The 19,671-nt window shown below is 45.7% G+C and overlaps 1 protein-coding gene across 1 annotated transcript in view; it reads right to left on the reverse strand.

The window, feature by feature from the left end:
- The window catches only part of LOC126272040 (ejaculatory bulb-specific protein 3-like), a 68,790-nt gene extending 59,858 nt beyond the window's left edge, over positions 1-8,932 (reverse strand). The window contains exon 1 of the mRNA XM_049974554.1: positions 8,636-8,932. Within this exon, the coding sequence (XP_049830511.1) occupies positions 8,636-8,711 (76 nt within the window). The 5' untranslated portion in view covers positions 8,712-8,932. The remainder of the gene's footprint in view (positions 1-8,635) is intronic.
- Between the last annotated feature and the right edge of the window lie 10,739 nt (positions 8,933-19,671).

Here is a 19,671-nt window from a genome sequence, read left to right on the forward strand (position 1 = left end):
GGATGTAGATGTAGATGTAGAAATATGGAAGGATAAAATTGATAGGTGTTACAATTTTCATTTTCCGTCTGATGATCTCTTAATGAGATATATCAGCACCGGCGAGTAATAGCGAAAATCACTTTAAAACTTTTTTTACAACGTCTATTTAATTTATTCAGCGTTGCATAAAGAACTGGTTGAGAACAGTTGTGTTCTAGCACGTCATTAGACAGCGTTACTCGACTCTCGAACAGCATTCAAATCGTGAGTGCCAATGAACGTCACTATCAGTGATCGGCACGTGGCAACAGCGCAGCGCTAGCCCCGACCTCGAATTACTCACACAGCTGGCGAACGTCCACCTCAACATTGTGTAGTGAGCCTGTGGCGTGCAACACTTTGCCGCCTACTCTTGACTCCACCGTTCTCCAAACATTTTCCATAGATAATCAGTGGCCTGTGAAGCGTAGATTAGCTTCATCGGTTCCGAGATGCACTTTCCCGGACGCCGGGATATAACAATCTGCCCTTGTCACAGTTGCTCATGTCATGTGGATTTTCCCACTTGCGGACCGTATCGTAGCTGCAATAATTCCTTATTCGTTCCTCCTCCGTTTGCACACTTTTCTTATTGCGGCACGCGCCTGCAACTCCACCTGACGTCATCCAATGTCACAGTAGACAGTGGTCATGATGCATTGATACATCATTGTAAGTCCACAATCTTAACCACTTCTCCATCCCGCTCGGCGACTTCCAGTATCTTTGTGCCGCGCAGGAATTACGCCCAACAGTTTATTTCTCTAGAGTTTTATTTTCATTATAAACATTTGACAAACACCATGACTGCAAGACAACTTCATGAGTAGTATCTGATACTTTGCTGGATAACGACTATATCACTCATGATACAAAGTAATATGTCATAGAACATTAACAACTGAAGCAGAGAAAATATTATGAAGAACAGGGTATGAGAAAGAAAACGAAACTAATACATTGCATAATACTATGCTAGTGATAGTTTCAGATGTAGCTGTTTGAATTCTGGGGATGGGAGAAGTTTTCAGCACTAGTATTTCGCCCTCCAGTGGGAAAAAAGTAAGTTATCGCTTCTGATAACAAAACTGTCCCCCCCATGAACCATGGACCTTGCCGTTGGTGGGGAGGCTTGCGTGCCTCAGCGATACAGATGGCCGTACCGTAGGTGCAACCACAACGGAGGGGTATCTGTTGAGAGGCCAGACAAACGTGTGGTTCCTGAAGAGGGGCAGCAGCCTTTTCAGTAGTTGCAGGGGCAACAGTCTGGATGATTGACTGATCTGGCCTTGCAACATTAACCAAAACGGCGTTGCTGTGCTGGTACTGCGAACGGCTGAAAGCAAGGGGAAACTACAGCCGTAATTTTTCCCGAGGACATGCAGCTTTACTGTATGATTAAATGATGATGGCATCCTCTTGGGTAAAATATTCCGGAGGTAAAATAGTCCCCCATTCGGATCTCCGGGCGGGGACTACTCAGGAGGATGTCGTTATCAGGAGAAAGAAAACTGGCGTTCTACGGATCGGAGCGTGGAATGTCAGATCCCTTAATCGGGCAGGTAGGTTAGAAAATTTAAAAAGGGAAATGAATAGGTTAAAGTTAGATATAGTGGGAATTAGTGAAGTTCGGTGGCAGGAGGAACAAGACTTCTGGTCAGGTGATTACAGGGTTATAAACACAAAATCAAATAGGGGTAATGCAGGAGTAGGTTTAATAATGAATAGGAAAATAGGAATGCGGGTAAGCTACTACAAACAGCATAGTGAACGCATTATTGTGGCCAAGATAGATACGAAGCCCACACCTACTACAGTAGTACAAGTTTATATGCCAACTAGCTCTGCAGATGACGAAGAAATTGAAGAAATGTACGATGAAATAAAAGAAATTATTCAGATAGTGAAGGGAGACGAAAATTTAATAGTAATGGGTGACTGGAATTCGAGTGTAGGAAAAGGGAGAGAAGGAAACATAGTAGGTGAATATGGATTGGGGCTAAGAAATGAAAGAGGAAGCCGCCTAGTAGAATTTTGTACAGAGCACAACTTAGTCATAGGTAACACTTGGTTTAAGAATCATGAAAGAAGGTTGTATACGTGGAAGAACCCTGGAGATACTAAAAGGTATCAGATAGATTATATAATGGTAAGACAGAGATTTAGAAACCAGGTTTTAAATTGTAAGACATTTCCAGGGGCAGATGTGGACTCTGACCACAATCTATTGGTTATGACCTGTAGATTAAAACTGAAGAAACTGCAAAAATGTGGGAAATTAAGGAGATGGGACCTGGATAAACTGAAAGAACCAGAGGTTGTACAGAGTTTCAGGGAGAGCATAAGGGAACAATTGACAGGAATAGGGGAAAGAAATACAGTAGAAGAAGAATGGGTAGCTCTGAGGGATGAAGTAGTGAAGGCAGCAGAGGATAAAGTAGGTACAAAGACGAGGGCTGCTAGAAATCCTTGGGTAACAGAAGAAATATTGAATTTAATTGATGAAAGGAGAAAATATAAAAATGCAGTAAATGAAGCAGGCAAAAAGGAATACAAACGTCTCAAAAATGAGATCGAGAGGAAGTGCAAAATGGCTAAACAGGGATGGCTAGAGGATAAATGTAAGGATGTAGAGACTTATCTCACTAGGGGTAAGATAGATACTGCCTACAGGAAAATTAAAGAGACCTTTGGAGAGAAGAGAACCACGTGTATGAATATCAAGAGCTCAGATGGCAACCCAGTTCTAAGCAAAGAAGGGAAGGCAGAAAGGTGGAAGGAGTATATAGAAGGTTTATACAAGGGTGATGTACTTGAGGACAATATTATGGAAATGGAAGAGGATGTAGATGAAGACGAAATGGGTGATACGATATTGCGTGAAGAGTTTGACAGAGCACTGAAAGACCTGAGTCGGAACAAGGCCCCCGGAGTAGACAACATTCCATTAGAACTACTGACGGCCTTGGGAGAGCCAGTCATGACAAAACTCTACCAGCTGGTGAGCAAGATGTATGAGACAGGCCAAATACCCTCAGACTTCAAGAAGAATATAATAATTCCAATCCCAAAGAAAGCTGGTGCTGACAGATGTGAAAATTACCGAACTATCAGTTTAATAAGTCACAGCTGCAAAATACTAACGCGAATTCTTTACAGACGAATGGAAAAACTGATAGATGCGGACCTCGGGGAGGATCAGTTTGGATTCCGTCGAAATGTTGGAACACGTGAGGCAATACTGACCTTACGACTTATCTTAGAAGAAAGATTAAGAAAAGGCAAACCTACGTTTCTAGCATTTGTAGACTTAGAGAAAGCTTTTGACAATGTTGACTGGAATACTCTTTTTCAAATTCTAAAGGTGGCAGGGGTGAAATACAGGGAGCGAAAGGCTATTTATAATTTGTACAGAAACCAGATGGCAGTAATAAGAGTCGAGGGGCATGAAAGGGAAGCAGTGGTTGGGAAAGGAGTGAGACAGGGTTGTAGCCTCTCCCCGATGTTATTCAATCTGTATATTGAGCAAGCAGTAAAGGAAACAAAAGAAAAATTTGGAGTAGGTATTAAAATTCATGGAGACGAAGTAAAAACTTTGAGGTTCGCCGATGACATTGTAATTCTGTCACAGACGGCAAAGGACTTGGAAGAGCAGTTGAACGGAATGGACAGTGTCTTGAAAGGAGGATATAAGATGAACATCAACAAAAGCAAAACGAGGATAATGGAATGTAGTCCAATTAAATCGGGTGATGCTGAGGGAATTAGATTGGGAAATGAGACGCTTAAAGTAGTAAAGGAGTTTTGCTATTTAGGAAGTAAAATAACTGATGATGGTCGAAGTAGAGAGGATATAAAATGTAGACTGGCAATGGCAAGGAAAGCGTTTCTGAAGAAGAGAAGTTTGTTAACATCGAATATAGATTTATGTATCAGGAAGTCGTTTCTGAAAGTATTTGTTTGGAGTGTAGCCATGTATGGAAGTGAAACATGGACGATAACTAGTTTGGACAAGAAGAGAATAGAAGCTTTCGAAATGTGGTGCTACAGAAGAATACTGAAGATAAGGTGGATAGATCACGTAACTAATGAGGAGGTATTGAATAGGATTGGGGAGAAGAGAAGTTTGTGGCACAACTTGACTAGAAGAAGGGATCGGTTGGTAGGACATGTTTTGAGGCATCAAGGGATCACAAATTTAGCATTGGAGGGCAGTGTGGAGGGTAAAAATCGTAGAGGGAGACCGAGAGATGAGTACACTAAGCAGATTCAGAAGGATGTAGGTTGCAGTAGGTACTGGGAGATGAAGAAGCTTGCACAGGATAGAGTAGCATGGAGAGCTGCATCAAACCAGTCTCAGGACTGAAGACCACAACAACAACAACAACAAAACTGTACAACAGCGTCTTGACTAATATCTCACCTCTCTGCCATGTCTCACCCAGTGGCAGAGTATGACGGTAATCGTGATCCATGTGACGGATGTGGACATTTACATCAGTGGCGCTGTACGGGAAGAGGTGGCTTCCTTCTGCCACTGATTTTCATCCTGTTCATTCCTTTCAGTTCCATAATCATCCGCAACACACTGGCATGGCACTGCACTACACAAGCACCCACGATAGTGATTCACACGATAATGTTTCACTGTTTCACATCTTATTCACCATCGACAGGTGAGATACAGCCAGCGTTGAATCGCTGTAGTGGGATGTTTCACATTATTATGATCAGTAATGGGTACAACAATTGAATCAGACCAGCCAAATCGTTAGCAAAGCGGTTGACACTTACGAGACAGGATCCTATAACTGCTAACTAATTAGGAAACGGAGCTAGATTCTCCATATGAGTTGCCGCTCGCTACTTGCTACACACTTTCAATCCTACCAGGAAGTTAGTGTTCAGGAAAATGCCCCATGCCCCATATTAGCTGTATTATACAGCCTTCTAAGGAAATGCTATTTGGGTAATTTCCCCACACTTTATATTCCATACTTTACGTAAGAGAAAAAATCGAAATGATCGTATGGCATTATTGGCCAGCAGACCACATCTGCTCTAGTCTTTCTATTTGACGCCTCTTCGGTGACTTCCACATCTTTGTTATGAAGATGAGATGGGAGTGTTAGGACAACACAAACACCGAGTACTCAAGCAAAAAAAAAAAAAAAAAAAAAAAAACACCAACTTCAACATGGTTAGGAATCGACCCCGGGACATCCCTCATCTAGTGGCCAGGAATCGACCCCAGGAACCCCCCCCTCATCTAATCTAGAGGCAACGATGATAACTACTTTCTTTCTTTTTCAACTAACTAGACCAGGAGCTGCAGTGAAAGAGTATTTGCCACGCAGGGCCTGACGTTCAGTGTCTCGTTGAGATCTAGTTCCTCAGAGGCGAAGAAATATGCCAAATGGCGGACTATCGGGGAAGGACCATCTTGTTGGGGTAGGAAGCGTCCGTCGCCACTTTTTCGCATTTGCGAATTTTATTAAAATTTTTAAAAAATCCACCTTCTGCTAAAAGGAATCCATCGCGCAGGAGGAACTGTTCGTGAAATGATTTGAGCTAATGTCGGACGTAGATGGGGTGAACAAGTGGAGCGAAGAAGGGTAGCTACGGGTTAGAATCCTGTCAACATCAAGGCGCAGAACACTAGCTTTGATCAAAGAATGCAGTTGGAAAATCGGTCGTCTAAGGAGTCACCTAGGCTATCAGCTAGAATGATTAAGGGACGTTCACGAAAGTAAAAACGGTCTAAAGAGGATATGAACCCCACTCCTTCAAATACCAATCTACAGGATGAACCGGAACTTCACCGACAAAATTTCGTTGGTTGTTCAGGAATATTTGATGCGTATCTTGGTGTAACAGACCCGTGGTTTCCCGTGGCTGGTTACAGTGTAAGCGCATTTCGTTTTATTTCTTAGCTCTGTTTAGCTTTGAACCAGTACTGCATTGAATATATTTGCACAATAAACGAAATGTGGACGGTTTGCGATTTGTGTCTTGTTTGCAGATAAACAGATTAACTCGTTCTGTTCTCCCACGCTACGTGCTGTTGACAACAGTAATCCCTCCATTGCACTTAGACTCTCACGCTTGCCTCCAGTACTACACGATTCTGTCTTAGGTTTGTTTTTCGGGCAGTGCGAGTTATGGACTATGTTGACAGTGATACATGGTAGTATGGATAGCTTTAATGGTGAAGAGTTGGCCGATATACGTCTTCTGTGTGGTATCGATAGCTACGATGCCACGGAGTAGGTTGGCACTACGACACCGACACCGACGACAGCGCCCTCTAGCAGGCGCTGTCCAGATCTACGAGCTCCGCTCCAGATTCCCCACTTTGATCAAGAGCAGAAGGCCGGGACTCTTCGCTTCGCTTCAAATACTTTGCTCTTCTTACAACGTTATCTATGCCCTGTATATACTCATGAACCAGTAAACCACTTTTACTTTCTTGCAGTACCGACGTGTATTACCTTTTCCTGCTCCTACACACTTCCTTCATTCGGCCAACCTTTCAGTTTACAGGAGCAGACCCACGCACCGCCTTCCAGGCGGGTTACAATATTCTGTACGGGTTCACTGAGTGCAGCAAAAGTGTAACATCTGAGGTGAGCTGTTGCAGAAGCAATGGCATCTTCAACTTCCACAGCTCTTCATAAGTAAACTTATCAATACTGCTGTGTAACTCAGTTAGCGTACAGGTAAAACTGCCGAGAAGACAGACCCTGACACAGGCGAGCACTACTGAATGCAGGTTTTGAGTCGAAGAGTGGAGTGTTATCGCTGTCAACAGCAAATACCGTCAGTGGATGGAACGAGTTTGTGTCCAGACAAGAAGCGCAGCCCATTCCGTCAACATCTGCTGATATTTCGAGTAACAAGCTATTGGAGAGCACGGGTGCAGCACACCAAAATACTCAGAAGTATCACGGAACACACTTAGAAAATTTGCCGGTGGAGTTCTCCTCCCTGTAGTTGTAGAATTTTAGAACATGTTTTTTGCTCGAGTATCATGTCGTTTTTGGAAACCCAGAATCTACTCTGTAGGAATCAACATGGATTCCGGAAACAGCGATCGTGTGAGACCCAACTCGCTTTATTTGTTCATGAGACCCAGAAAATATTATGTACAGGCTCCCAGGTAGATGCTATTTTCCTTGACTTCCGGAAGGCGTTCGATACAGTTCCGCACCATCGCCTGATAAACAAAGTAAGAGCCTACGGAATATCAGACCAGCTGTGTAGCTGGATTGAAGAGTTTTTAGCAAACAGAACACAGCATGTTGTTATCAATGGAGAGACGTCTACAGACGATAAAGTAACCTCTGGCGTGCCACAGGGGAGTGTTATGGGACCATTGCTTTTGACAATATATGTAAATGGCCTAGTAGATAGTGTCGGAAGTTCCATGCGGCTTTTCGCGGATGATGCTGTAGTATACAGAGAAGTTGCAGCATTAGAAAATTGTAGCGAAATGCAGGAAGATGTGCAGCGGATAGGCACTTGGTGCAGGGAGTGGCAACTGACCTTTAACATAGCCAATGTAATGTGCTGCGAATACATAAAAAGAAGGATGCTTTATTGTATGATTATATAATAGCCGAACAAACACTGGTAGCAGTTACTTCTGTAAAATATCTGGGAGTATGCGTGCGGAACGATTTGAAGTGGAATGATCAAAAAAATGTTTCAAATGGCTCTGAGCACTATGGGACTTAACATCTGAGGTCATCAGTCCCCTAGAACTTAGAACTACTTAAACCCAACTAACCTAAGGACATCACACACATCCATGCCCGAGGCAGGATTCGAACCTGCGACCGTAGCGGTCGCGCGGTTCCAGACTGAAGCGCCTAGGACCGCTCGGCCACACCGGCCGGCCTGGAATGATCATATAAAATTAATTGTTGGTAAGGCGGGTATCAGGTTGAGATTAATTGGGAGTGTCCTTGGAAATTGTAGTCCATCAACGAAGGAGGTGGCTTACAAAACACTCGTTCGACGAGTATTGCTCATCAGTGTGGGATCCGTACCAGATCGGGTTGACGGAGGAGATAGAGAAGACCCAAAGAAGAGCGGCGCGTTTCCTCACAGGGTTATTTGGTAACCGTGATAGCGTTATGGAGTGGCAGACTGCAAAAGAGGCGCTCCGCATCGCGGTGTAGCTTGCTCGCCAGGTTTCGAGAGGGTGCGTTTCTGGATGAGGTATCGAATATATTGCTTCCCCCTACTTATACCTCCCGAGGAGATCACGAATGTAAAATCAGAGAGATTCGAGCGCGCACGGAGGCTTTCAGAAGTCGTTCTTCCCGCGAACCATACGCGACTGGAACAGAAAAGGGAGGTAATGACAGTGGCACGTAAAGTGCCCTCCGCCACACACCGTCGGTTGGCTTGCGGAGTATAAATGTAGATGTAGATGTAGTGTCTTAGCCACTGTCCCACATCGCTCCGTGCAATACTTGTCAACCAGTTACTACCTCTGTTCTGTCGTTGGCCCATGTCACTCGATCGTCTTCAGTGCGGAGGTAGGGTGGTGAAGCGGTAGCGCAAGTACTCGGAGGAGAGCGAGTTAGCGACGAGGAGGCAGCCTTACCGGCGACGACGAGGGAAGCGGCGGCGGCGGCGGCGGCGGCGGCGGCGGCGGCGCTGTGGCGGCGGCAGAGCGGCATGCTGGAAGGCTGGCGGGGCACTGGTGGGTGGCTGCGGCGTGGCGCGGCGGGCGCACAGTCCAGGCCGCGCTCAGGGTCGCCGAGTCTCTCTCTCTTCCTTCTCCCTGCAGCCGCTCCTCCTGGCACCTGGATTTTTTTTCATTCCTGTTGTTGTTTGCCACGAGAGGGGGCTCATGCATATCGATGGGACGGATCACAGCACTGTTGTCCACCCACAGAATGCCAACGTCAGTAGGGCTGCATCACTTTTGCTGCACTAGTAGCTTGCATTCCCCGTTTGTGAGAAGATAACAGATGCGAAGGAATTGCTCTTTCCGTACAAACGTCTGAAGAGATATCGGCTGAATTCTTTTTAAGCAGGTATCTGTGGCTCTTGTCGGGTGACGTAGGGGAGTTCTAGCGAAGATAATTGCGGATATCCTCTGATCTTACCAGGAGATAAAATTTCTGTATATCTGGAATTTATTGGTATGCGTTTTTTGGATAGTCACTGGTTGTGAAGAAGCAACATCGTTGGTGTAGGTACATGTTTCAAGTTACTTTTAAAATCAAAAGTCTTATTACACGTAGCATGACCAAGATCAATCGAGAGATGAATCGCCGGCCGCTGTGGCCGAGCGGTTCTAGGCGCTTAAGTCCGGAACTGATCTGCTGCTACGAGGTTGGAATCCTGCCTCGCGCATGGATGTGTGTGATGTCGTTAGGTTAGCTAGGTTTAATTACTTCTAAGTCTAGGGGACTGATGACCTCAGATGCTAAGTCCCATAGTGCTTAGAGCCATTTGAACCATTTAAGGGATGAATCCATAAGAAACGTATATAGGATGTCCCAGGAGGAATGTCAAACACAGGGATATGACAGCAACGATCGTTTGAAGCAAAGATGTCTAGTAAAAAGGGGTCTAAAATGTATACCTTTGCCTTTGGGTTGTTTGAGGAAGGAGACTAGACAGCGAGTTCATCGTTCTCATCGGATTAGGGAAGGATGGGGAAGGAAGTCGGTCGTGCCCTTTGAAAGGAACCATCCCGGCATTTGCCTGGAGCGATTTAGGAAATCACGGAAAACCTAAATCAGGACGGCCGGACGCGGGAATGAAACGTCTTCCTCCCGAATGCGAGTCCAGTGTCTAACCACTGCGCCACCTCGCTCGGTAGTCATGCCTTTAAAAATGGCTCTGAGCACTACGGAACTTAACTTCTGAGGTCATCAGTCCCCTATAACTTAGAACGACTTAAACCTAACTAACCTAAGGACATCACACACATCCATGCCCGACGCAGCGGTCGCGCGGTCCCAGGCTGTAGCGCCTAGAACCGCTCAGCCACCCCGGCCGGCCATACCTTCAATAGCTATGAGGACATCTTCTTTGATGCTGTGAAACAAATGTCTTCTATTACATGAAACCATCAACTGTGCAAGGGAGAAAGGCAATTAAATTTTGTAAGTGACCGGGACTCGAAACCGAAATTTCCGCTTTAAGCTAGTGGCCGCCTTAACCGCTTCGGCTATCCGTGCACGGCCTGCCGGGGTGGCCGAGCGGTTCTAGGCGCTACAGTCTGGAGCCGCGTGATCGCTATGGTCGCGGGTTCGAATCCTGCCTCGGGCATGGATATGTGTGATGTCCCTAGATTAATTAGGTTTAAGTAGTTCTAAGTTCTAGGGGACTGATGACCTCAGAAGTTAAGTCCGATAGTGCTCAGAGCCATTTGAACCATTTTTCTATCCGTGCACGACTCACGGCCACACGCAAACTTCCATACGCCCTAGTTCCTGTGTCACAGCCTGCACTCTCATACACATTATCTAATTTCCCGTACAAGGGAGGACATTTTAATTGAAAGTCGCTGCCTGATATCGGCGGATAAATATGACAGTGCAGTGCCCGCGTTGTTAAGAAGAAACGTCTACTGTTCCTTCGGACATGCATACATGTACGTCTGAAGGAATATTACATCGCTCATCTTAACAACACGGACACTGCAATATCGCAGATCACATCTACTGCAAGTTCTTTGCTTTCCCTACTCTGGCAAGAGATAGTGTGTGCCGAAATTAGAGAATAATGTCCAGTAAACATGGGCTTCATGAAGTGCACATTATGAGCACTTGCTACGTAGAGGAAATGTGTTTCATGGTAGTGAAGATGAACAAGTGTTCATAGCTCTTCAGGTATGCACTTTCGAACCCATGTTTACTAGACATTTTGTTCTTGTTTTTGTCCGTACTGCCACCTCTCAAATTGTCAAAAGCAAAGAGCTTGCTGTAGAAGAGATTTGTTTCACGGCACTGAAGATGAACAGCTCTTAAGGAACACATTTTACAGCCCACGTTTACTAGACTTTTCGGCTTTGAATCATCGTTCCTGTTAAATTCCTGAGCACTTACCGTTTCTCCTGGGTGACCCTGTATGAAGGGTGTATGATAATTGACATTGCGAACTGAGATGGATGAAACTTTACGATATTGTAGAAGCAAAATTGTCACAGTGAACTTGAATCCGGTTACAAGCCCTGTGTGAAATTACTGTGGTCACAAATCACCACTTCCTTTAGTCTGGCATACTAACGTAGTTACAATAAATACACTGACGGAAAAAAAACGCAGCACCAAAAACATTAATGTTCAGTAATGAAATTTCGAGAATACATTTGTGTACATAACGTAACTGTTTAATGTAAGCGCAAGGTAAGCAACTGGAAGTATTAAATACGGATACTTTAATAACCGGTGTAAGCACCAGAAGCCGGCCGGAGTGGCCGATTGGTTCTAGGCGCTACAGTCTGGAACCGCGCGACCGCTACGGTCGCAGGTTCGAGTCCTGCCTCGGGCGGCATGGATGTGTGTGATGTCCTTAGGTTAGTCAGGTTTAAGTAGTTCTAAGTTCTATGGGACTGATGACCTCAACAGTTAAGTCCCATAGTGCTCAAAGCCTTTTGAACCACCAGAATGTTAATTACAAGCATGCAAGTGTGTGTGCATTGTGTTTCGAATGTTCAAATGCGTGTGAAATCTTATGGGACTTAACTGCTAAGGTCATCAGCCCCTAAGCTTACACACCACTTAACCTAAATCATCGTAAGGACAAACACACACACTCATGTCCGAGGGAGGACTCGAACCTCCGCCGGGAACAACCGCACAGACCACTCGGCAAATCCCGCGCGGCATGCAGTGTGTTGTGCAGGCGCCAGATATCAGTTTGTGGGATGGAGTTCCACATCTGTTGCATTGGGTCGGACGGTAGAGGGACGGTTAATGCTGTTTTTGGATGACACTGAAGTTGTCGTCCGATGATGTCCCATATGTGCTTGATGGAAGGTAGACCTGGTGATCGAGCAGGCCAAGGCAACATGTCGACACTCTGTAGAGCATGTTGGGTTACAAAAGCGGTATGTAGGGAGGGGGGCCGTTATCTTGTTGGAAAACACCCCATGGAATACTGTTGATGAATGACGGCACGACAGGTAGAATTACCAGACTGACGTACAAATTTGCAGCCAGGGTGTGTGGGATAACCACGAAAGTAATCCTGCTGTCATATGAAATCGCACCCCAGACCACAAAACCAGGTGAAGGTCCAGAGTGTCTATCATGCAGACAGGTTTATTGTAGGTCCTTAACTGTCCTCCTTCTAACCAACACACGGCCATATCTGGCACTCGGACAGAACCAACTATGATCAGAAAACACAAAAGACTTCCACCCTGCCCTCCAGTGAGCTCTCGCTTGGGCTTAGTGAAATGCACGCTACAGGCGTCTGGCTCGGGGCTGTCCTTGAAGTAACCGATTTCACTGTGGTGCCAACTGCTGCTCAGATGGCTTCTGCAGATGCAATACGATGCGCCAGAGCCCTACGCCGAACACGATGGTCTTCCCTCTCGGTAGTGCCAACTGATCGTCCAGAGCCCGGTCTTCTTGCTACCGTACATTCCTGCGACCACCGCCGTCAGCAATCATGTACAGTTGCTACATTCCTGCCAAGTCTTTCTGCAGTATCGTATGAAGAACATACAGGTTTTCATATCCCTATTAACGACCTTGTTCAAACTCAGAAAGGTGTTGATAATGGCATCTCTGTAACTTAAAGGTATTCTTGACTAACATCAACTCACCCTGTCCAAGCTCGAAGATAACTAACGCTCACGACCGTTACAACGTGTGTTTGAATAAAACCTGAATTGTATTCACATTGTGGTGCTATTAGCGCCACTCTTTTGCGTCTGGTGCGAAATCTGAAGAGGCATCATCAATCGGATGTAGAAACACACCTACCAACTTTATTTTATGTCGCACAATTCCTTCTTGAGTTGCTATTTTTACCGCCTGTTCATATTTGCAATGTTCACTTTTCGATAAATTTCTATCCAGTTTGGATTACCTAAAAGAGAAATGAAATTCTCCTTTACTTGGCATGATTGTAAATTTGGGAGCCGCAGTTCAACTGCCGGCCGGAGTGGCCGAGCGGTTCTAGGCGCTACAGTCTGGAACCGCGCGACCGCTACGGTCGCAGGTTCGAGTCCTGCCTCGGGCATGGATGTGTGTGATGTCCTTAGGTTAGTTAGGTTTAAGCAGTTCTGAGTTCTAGGGGACTGATGACTCAGAATCCCTATAGTGCTCAGAGCCATTTGAACCAAGTTCAACGTGAGAATACGGTCCATGAATCGTCTCATAAGTGAGAAGACAGCGCTTCCATCGATCAAGTTCGAATAAATGGAGCAGCGAATTGTTCAGTCTTGTCAGGCTTTGCGAAATGATTTGGAAGTGACTGAAAAGATTCGTAACTCGCAGCAGGGACGAGTGCAGCATTGTATCCAAATCCGAATACGGTACGTAAAACACGTTCCTTTAACGACTGAGCTGTCCAGTCGTGTTCCGGTGTGCTAGTGCACATACAGCACCTTGCGCATTCATTTCGCGCCACTCTTTAGTAGTATGACCTTCAGCACCGTCTAAAAGGCACCGGAGGGACTATTTATTTTTATTGTTCGGCCATCAGAAATGGCTAGGGGCCGAGCCTGTTGTATGCGGACACAAGGTGAATTGGCCTTTGTCCAGAAACAGCCATAAGCTGCATGGCTCACGGTCGACGGGCTTGAGGCTGGCGCTTTAACGAGGAGGACAGGGCAACTGCCACCGCCCGGTTTCCCGGGAACTTCGCTCGGTGAAAGAGAAGTGGAAGTAAGCGAAACGGGTCTAGGCTTAGCCGCAGACACTCAATCGTTTCTGAGAAAACACCGGTGAAAATTTTCGAGGTACCTGACGTGCCTTTTATAGCGCGGTGAAATCAGACTAAATGACTGCTCTGTTGTTAGCTTCGCGTCTTTTTAATTTTGGCCCCATATTCGAAACCCGATTATTTTTTCATTTATTTTATTTTATTTTTATCGTTTTCATTTATCTACCCAAGTTAGTAGAAGGTTACTGCTCAGATGTTTATTATCAAATTATGGGATGCAAGAACGTTTTTGTACTTGTCAAATTGCAACTGGATTTTACAGTAAGTGTCACATTTATTAAATAACATAAACTGATCAACCAGGACATTATCACCACCGACCAACTATCGACATAAACCCGTCCAGGTGATAGAAGAAGGGTCGCGTGGCAAGGAACGGTTGAGAGACACGTGCACTGTGTATGCATCATCAGTGACGGTGCTGTCCGTGTGTAGAATGGGGACGTCGCGCGATCTGTCTGAGTTTGACCGAGGGAAGATTGTGACGACCCGGAAGCACGGCACGAGCCTTTCGGAAACTGGACGACTTGTCCTGTGTTCGAGGAGCGCTGTGGTGAGTGTCATCAACATATGGCGAAACCCAGGTGAAACCACGTCCAGACGTCTTGAGGTTGGGCAGCTACTCCTGATTACAGACGTCAGACGTCGTAGGCTAGGCGGACTGTGGTGGAAGTAACATCAGACTTTAATGCTGGCAAGAGTACAAGTGTGTCTGAACACACAGTGCACCGAACACGCCCCAAGATGGGCCTACGCTGCCGATGCATGTAATGCGCTGCTTCCCAAGCGGAAAGGTGTGCCGGTCCCCGGCACCAATCCACCCGGCGAATTTGTGTCGAGGTCCGGTGTGCTGGCCAGCCTGTGGATGGTGTTTAAGACGGTTTTCCATCTGCCTCGGCGAATGCAGGCTGGTTCCCCATATTCCGTCTCAGTTACACTTTGTCGGCCATTGCTGCGCAAATACTGTCTCCACGAACGCGTACACCATAATTACTCTACCACCGAAACATTTGGGGTTACACTCCTCTAGTAATAGACGTTCCCGGAGGGGGTGGGTGTACTGGGGGCCGAACCGCGCAATAACCGTGGGTTCGGTGTGGGGCGGCGGTGGAGTGGGTGGACTACTGTGGGATTGTGGACTACTGAGGGCTACGATGGGACGAAGCTTCTCCGTCGTTTCTAGGTCCCTGTTTCAGTATACAATACACCCATGCATGTACCAACTTTAAAACCACGACATCGGCAACTACGACTGAAATGGGCACGTGACCATCGGCAGTTGACGTTGGCGCAGTGGCAGAGCGTAGCACATTCTGATAAATCCCAATACCTTCTTCTTCATGCCGACGGGAGGGCACTGATACCTCCTCTTCCAGGGAAACAACTTCTTGACACCTCTACTGCGGGACGCAGACTAGCTGGCGGCGGCTCCATTGCGTTCTGGGAAACATTCACGTGGGCATCCATGGGTCCAATGGAGCTCGTGCAAGGCACCATGATGGCCAAGGAGTATTGTACAGTGGTTGCAGCTCGCGTACATCCCTTCATGACGATCATGTTTCCCGACGGCAGTGGCATTTTTCAGCAAGATAATGCGCCGTGTCACAAGGCCAGGAGAATGAGGGAGTGGTTCGAGAAACAGACTGTCAAGTTCCAGTTGCTGTGCTGGCCCTTCAACTCACCGTATCTGAGCCCGATCGAACACATCTGGAGTGTGACTGAACGTGGAATTAGAACTTATCGCCCCCCTCTCGGAAATTACGGGAATTAGGTGATTTGTGTGTGTAGGGGTGGTGCCAACTCCCTCCAGCGACCTACCAAGACCTCACTGCTTCCATGCCAAGAACTGTCCCCGCTATTATCCATGATAGAAGTGGACGTACAGGTTGTTAGGTAGGTGGTCATAATGCTCCAGCTGATCAGTGTACATGTTTCTGGTGCGTTGAGGTGTTACAATATTTTTAAATTCTCAAAATCTGGTATTTCATTCTCATATTAATGCTAATATTTTATTCATATATTTTTCTTCATGAAGGTTTGGTGCATTCCAGTGGATAATGTCGATCATAGAAACATTCCAAACACAGATATTCCGAACACCTCGAGCATCACGTGAAAGCAGGTTTTCCAAAGGAACATTTCTTCATATAAATCTTACTCTGGAAGGAAAGATTTCGGGCGTGGGCAATAACTTCGCAGCAGACAATGCTTAACGGATCATTTTTGCGAAAACTGGGGCTTACAACTGATTATGAATCAAGATACACAGAAAACAATGTCAAATACTTTCCTCGTTTTTTAAATCCATTCATCTGACGTACAATTAGTAGATGAATAAGGACAGCGTTAAAATATTCGTGTAGCAATCTTCTGCAAACACGAGTGTACAAATGAAAAACAAAAATATAAATAATAATCGGGGGTTCGACAAGGGTCGCAAAATTAAGAAGTCGCGCGGCTATGCAGAGACACGTGTTTGCTTATTCTGACCACTCTTTCACTGAAAGAAGTTTGTGGGAGATACGATCACTTATCTTGCCGTGTTCTACTCGTAAGCTGCAGCAGCTTTGCGGCACCACTGGCAAACACTGCGACACTTTGGCTACAGCGATGACACTGCGTCTTCAGATGCGCAACATATGACCGATTTGTCCCCACCGGAGGGTGAGTGGCGGACAGTGGTGGGTTCGCGTATCTCTGGGTGGAGGGCGAAAGTCGGGACTGGCCGCGCGGCTGCTCTCTTAACACCCAGGCGACAGGTATGCGGAGCTACTCAGTGTCGAGATAATGCATCATATCCAGCACGGGGTGTATCGCCTGTTTGGCTATTGACCGATTTTCCTCCCAAGTTCGGGCAACCACATGGGTTGGGTTCGTTTGTCATTGGGAACTAGAAAGTTATTCGGTTAGTGAAGTCTTTCAAGGAAATAGCAGACAGATCAAGGGAGAAGGCCAATGTGCACATGGTATGCTTGCCGAGAGGTCTCTGGCGGCAGTTATTGAACACAGGGGGTGTGCTCATATCGGCGCGGATGACGCTTAGCGCCTGGGTTCTGAGGCCATCCTCGGTCCCTTTGCACAGTTGGCTGAACAAGTGAGGGCAGCTGACCTCGCTTGTGACGTGGATGATTCAAATGGCCCTGAGCACTATGGGACTTAACATCTGTGGTCATCAGTCCCCTAGAACTTAGAACTACTTAAACCTAACTAATCTAAGGACATCACACACATCCATGCCCGAGGCAGGATTCGAACCTGCGACCGTAGCAGTCCCGCGGTTCCGGACTGTGCGCCTGAGCCGCTAGACCACCGCGGCCGGCTGTGACGTGGACACATGGATCTCTCTTATTACTTTGCAGCATCGTACCGAGAAACGATAGCTGGCATTCGGTTAGTTGCCGAGAAGAAGAACTAATTCAGAGGCTCAGACGATTCTGTATCGATCTCGGGTGCAGATTTCTCGACCTACACAATCGGATGGTGAACTGTAGGGCCCCACTCAATAACTTACGTGTGCGCTACAAAAGGGAAGCGGTTACACGGGCAGCACAGTTAGTTTGATTTGCTCAGTGGGGTGTTTAAGTCGGAGTTTTAACTGAAATGACGAGACGAAACATTAATTTTTTTCCTTCCTAGGACTCCAACACGGCACCTATCGCTGCTATATTCTAGAGAAAACGAACGTTAAATATGGGTTTGTTACACCAGCAGCGACATGTGAGCATTTTGAACTACAAATAATATGACGAAAAGTTCAGTGCTCACTGGGAATCGAGCCCCACACTTATCGTTGTTGACTACACACAAGAAGACGTCAGCTACCGAATTTTTCTCCACGAGCAGCTCGGAATAACATCTTGAACTTACAGTGATCTCGCAAATAGTTCTGTGTCTCACTGAGAGTCAAAAACGTCAGTCGTTAGTGTTGATAACGAATGAAAAAACATTAAAAATCAAAATTATTATCCGCCAGCATATAGATATTCTCATGCTAGAGCTTGATAATACATAATGAAATCTTCAGTGCCGGGCCAGGATTCGAACCCATTCACGCACAATATGTGGAGATGTTGAGGAATATGCAGTTTTGAACAGACAGCAAATTGTAGCCGAGCTGTATTGTCATGAAGGGATCAAATTCCGCGTTAAGGGCGGTCTGAGTTGAGAACCAATTTTATCGACATACAGAGGCTCAGGTAAAAGATGGAATAAGTGTCCTGTGACCATACATAGCATTTGTATACTCCTTAGGGACGGTGATGAAGTGCCAACCGAGAAGGAAGAAAGATCAGCTACATAACATACAGATGTCAATTTTCGTCTTTACGGTAGGAAAGAGAAAATGGTAGTATGATTTTCTGAAGGAGTATCCATGGTAAGGGCTCCAAATTAGAATACTTACTAAAGGTAATAGAGCCAGCATTGTATTAGGGGCAGAAAACTGGAAAACTGTTGAAACGAGAAGTGAATAACACCCACGTTCAAAATTCAGATTGGAATGTTTGCCGCAAGACTATACTACAAGTCAGTAGTTCAAAATGGCTCTGAGCGCTATGGGACTTAACATCTGAGGTCATCAGTCCCCTAGAACGTAGAACTACTTAAACCTAACAAACTTAAGGACATCACACACATCCATGCCCGAGGCAGGATTCGAACCTGCGCCTAGAACCGCTCGGCCACTCCGGCCGGCAAGTCAGTAGTGAAGGCGTGCTTATTGATATAAAGAATCTAATTAAGTTTTGAGAGAACCCGAATGTGAAATAATCTAGGTAAAGGTAAGCACCAAAGGTGAGTCAAACTTGGTAATCGGCTGCTTTTATAAGCCCCTCCCCCCCCGTTCAGCGCCTCCTTCCTCTCTGAGAAACAGTAGTGAGAGAGACAACTTAGAGAAGATCGAAAGTAAGTTTTCTGATCATGTCACAGTAACAGGGGTAGGCTCTCAGTTTCCGGGCTATAGAATCAGAGAGTCGTGCGATTAGAACTGGTACAGAGTCAGGTATTCGTGTGAGACTCTTCTGAATGTCTTCTCTGAAAATTACTTCGAGCAAGTAGTAAGAGAACCCTGAAAGGCGAGGTTAATGTTTTAGGCCTCCTAGTAACTAATAGACCCAAACTTTATGAATCATGTAATGTATAGCAGGACATCAGTGATCATAAAGCTACAAAAGCATTACTCAAAACATGTGTTATATGACATTTTAAGGAAGAAAGATAAATATTTTTGACTACCAGGAGTCATAGAAAACAAAATGACTTCGATATCAAACATTCAGCTCTGAGGACGGAGACATAGGGCAAAAATGGAGACATTCAGAGGCGCTGTACCGTTCGAGCAATGTTGTGAGAGACGTCAAAGACCAAACATGGTGCAAGAGTCATGTCTCAATGTTGCTACGAAAGCAAAGGCAGCTTCATCACATATTCAAGCAAAGTGGAAGCCTAGTTGACAAACAAAAGCTGAAATAAGCTTACAAGAGCTAATGAGGAAACGCTAGAACCGTCCAGCAAAAATTTTGCCTAGCAATCCGACTAAAAGTCCTAATTAGTTTGACGTTAGGGCAGTAGGTGGACCGCAGTCATCTGGTCAGTCTCTCAGTGACTATAATGGTACCGAAACGGAAGGTGAGAGTAAGAATGCCGAAGGACTGGATTCAGATTTCGCAATTGTTTTACTATCCAGGATCATAACATCGTCTTTCCTTTCAATCTTCGTACGAATAT

Source organism: Schistocerca gregaria, chromosome 5 (genome assembly GCF_023897955.1).
Source record: "Schistocerca gregaria isolate iqSchGreg1 chromosome 5, iqSchGreg1.2, whole genome shotgun sequence".
Lineage (NCBI taxonomy): Eukaryota > Metazoa > Arthropoda > Insecta > Orthoptera > Acrididae > Schistocerca > Schistocerca gregaria.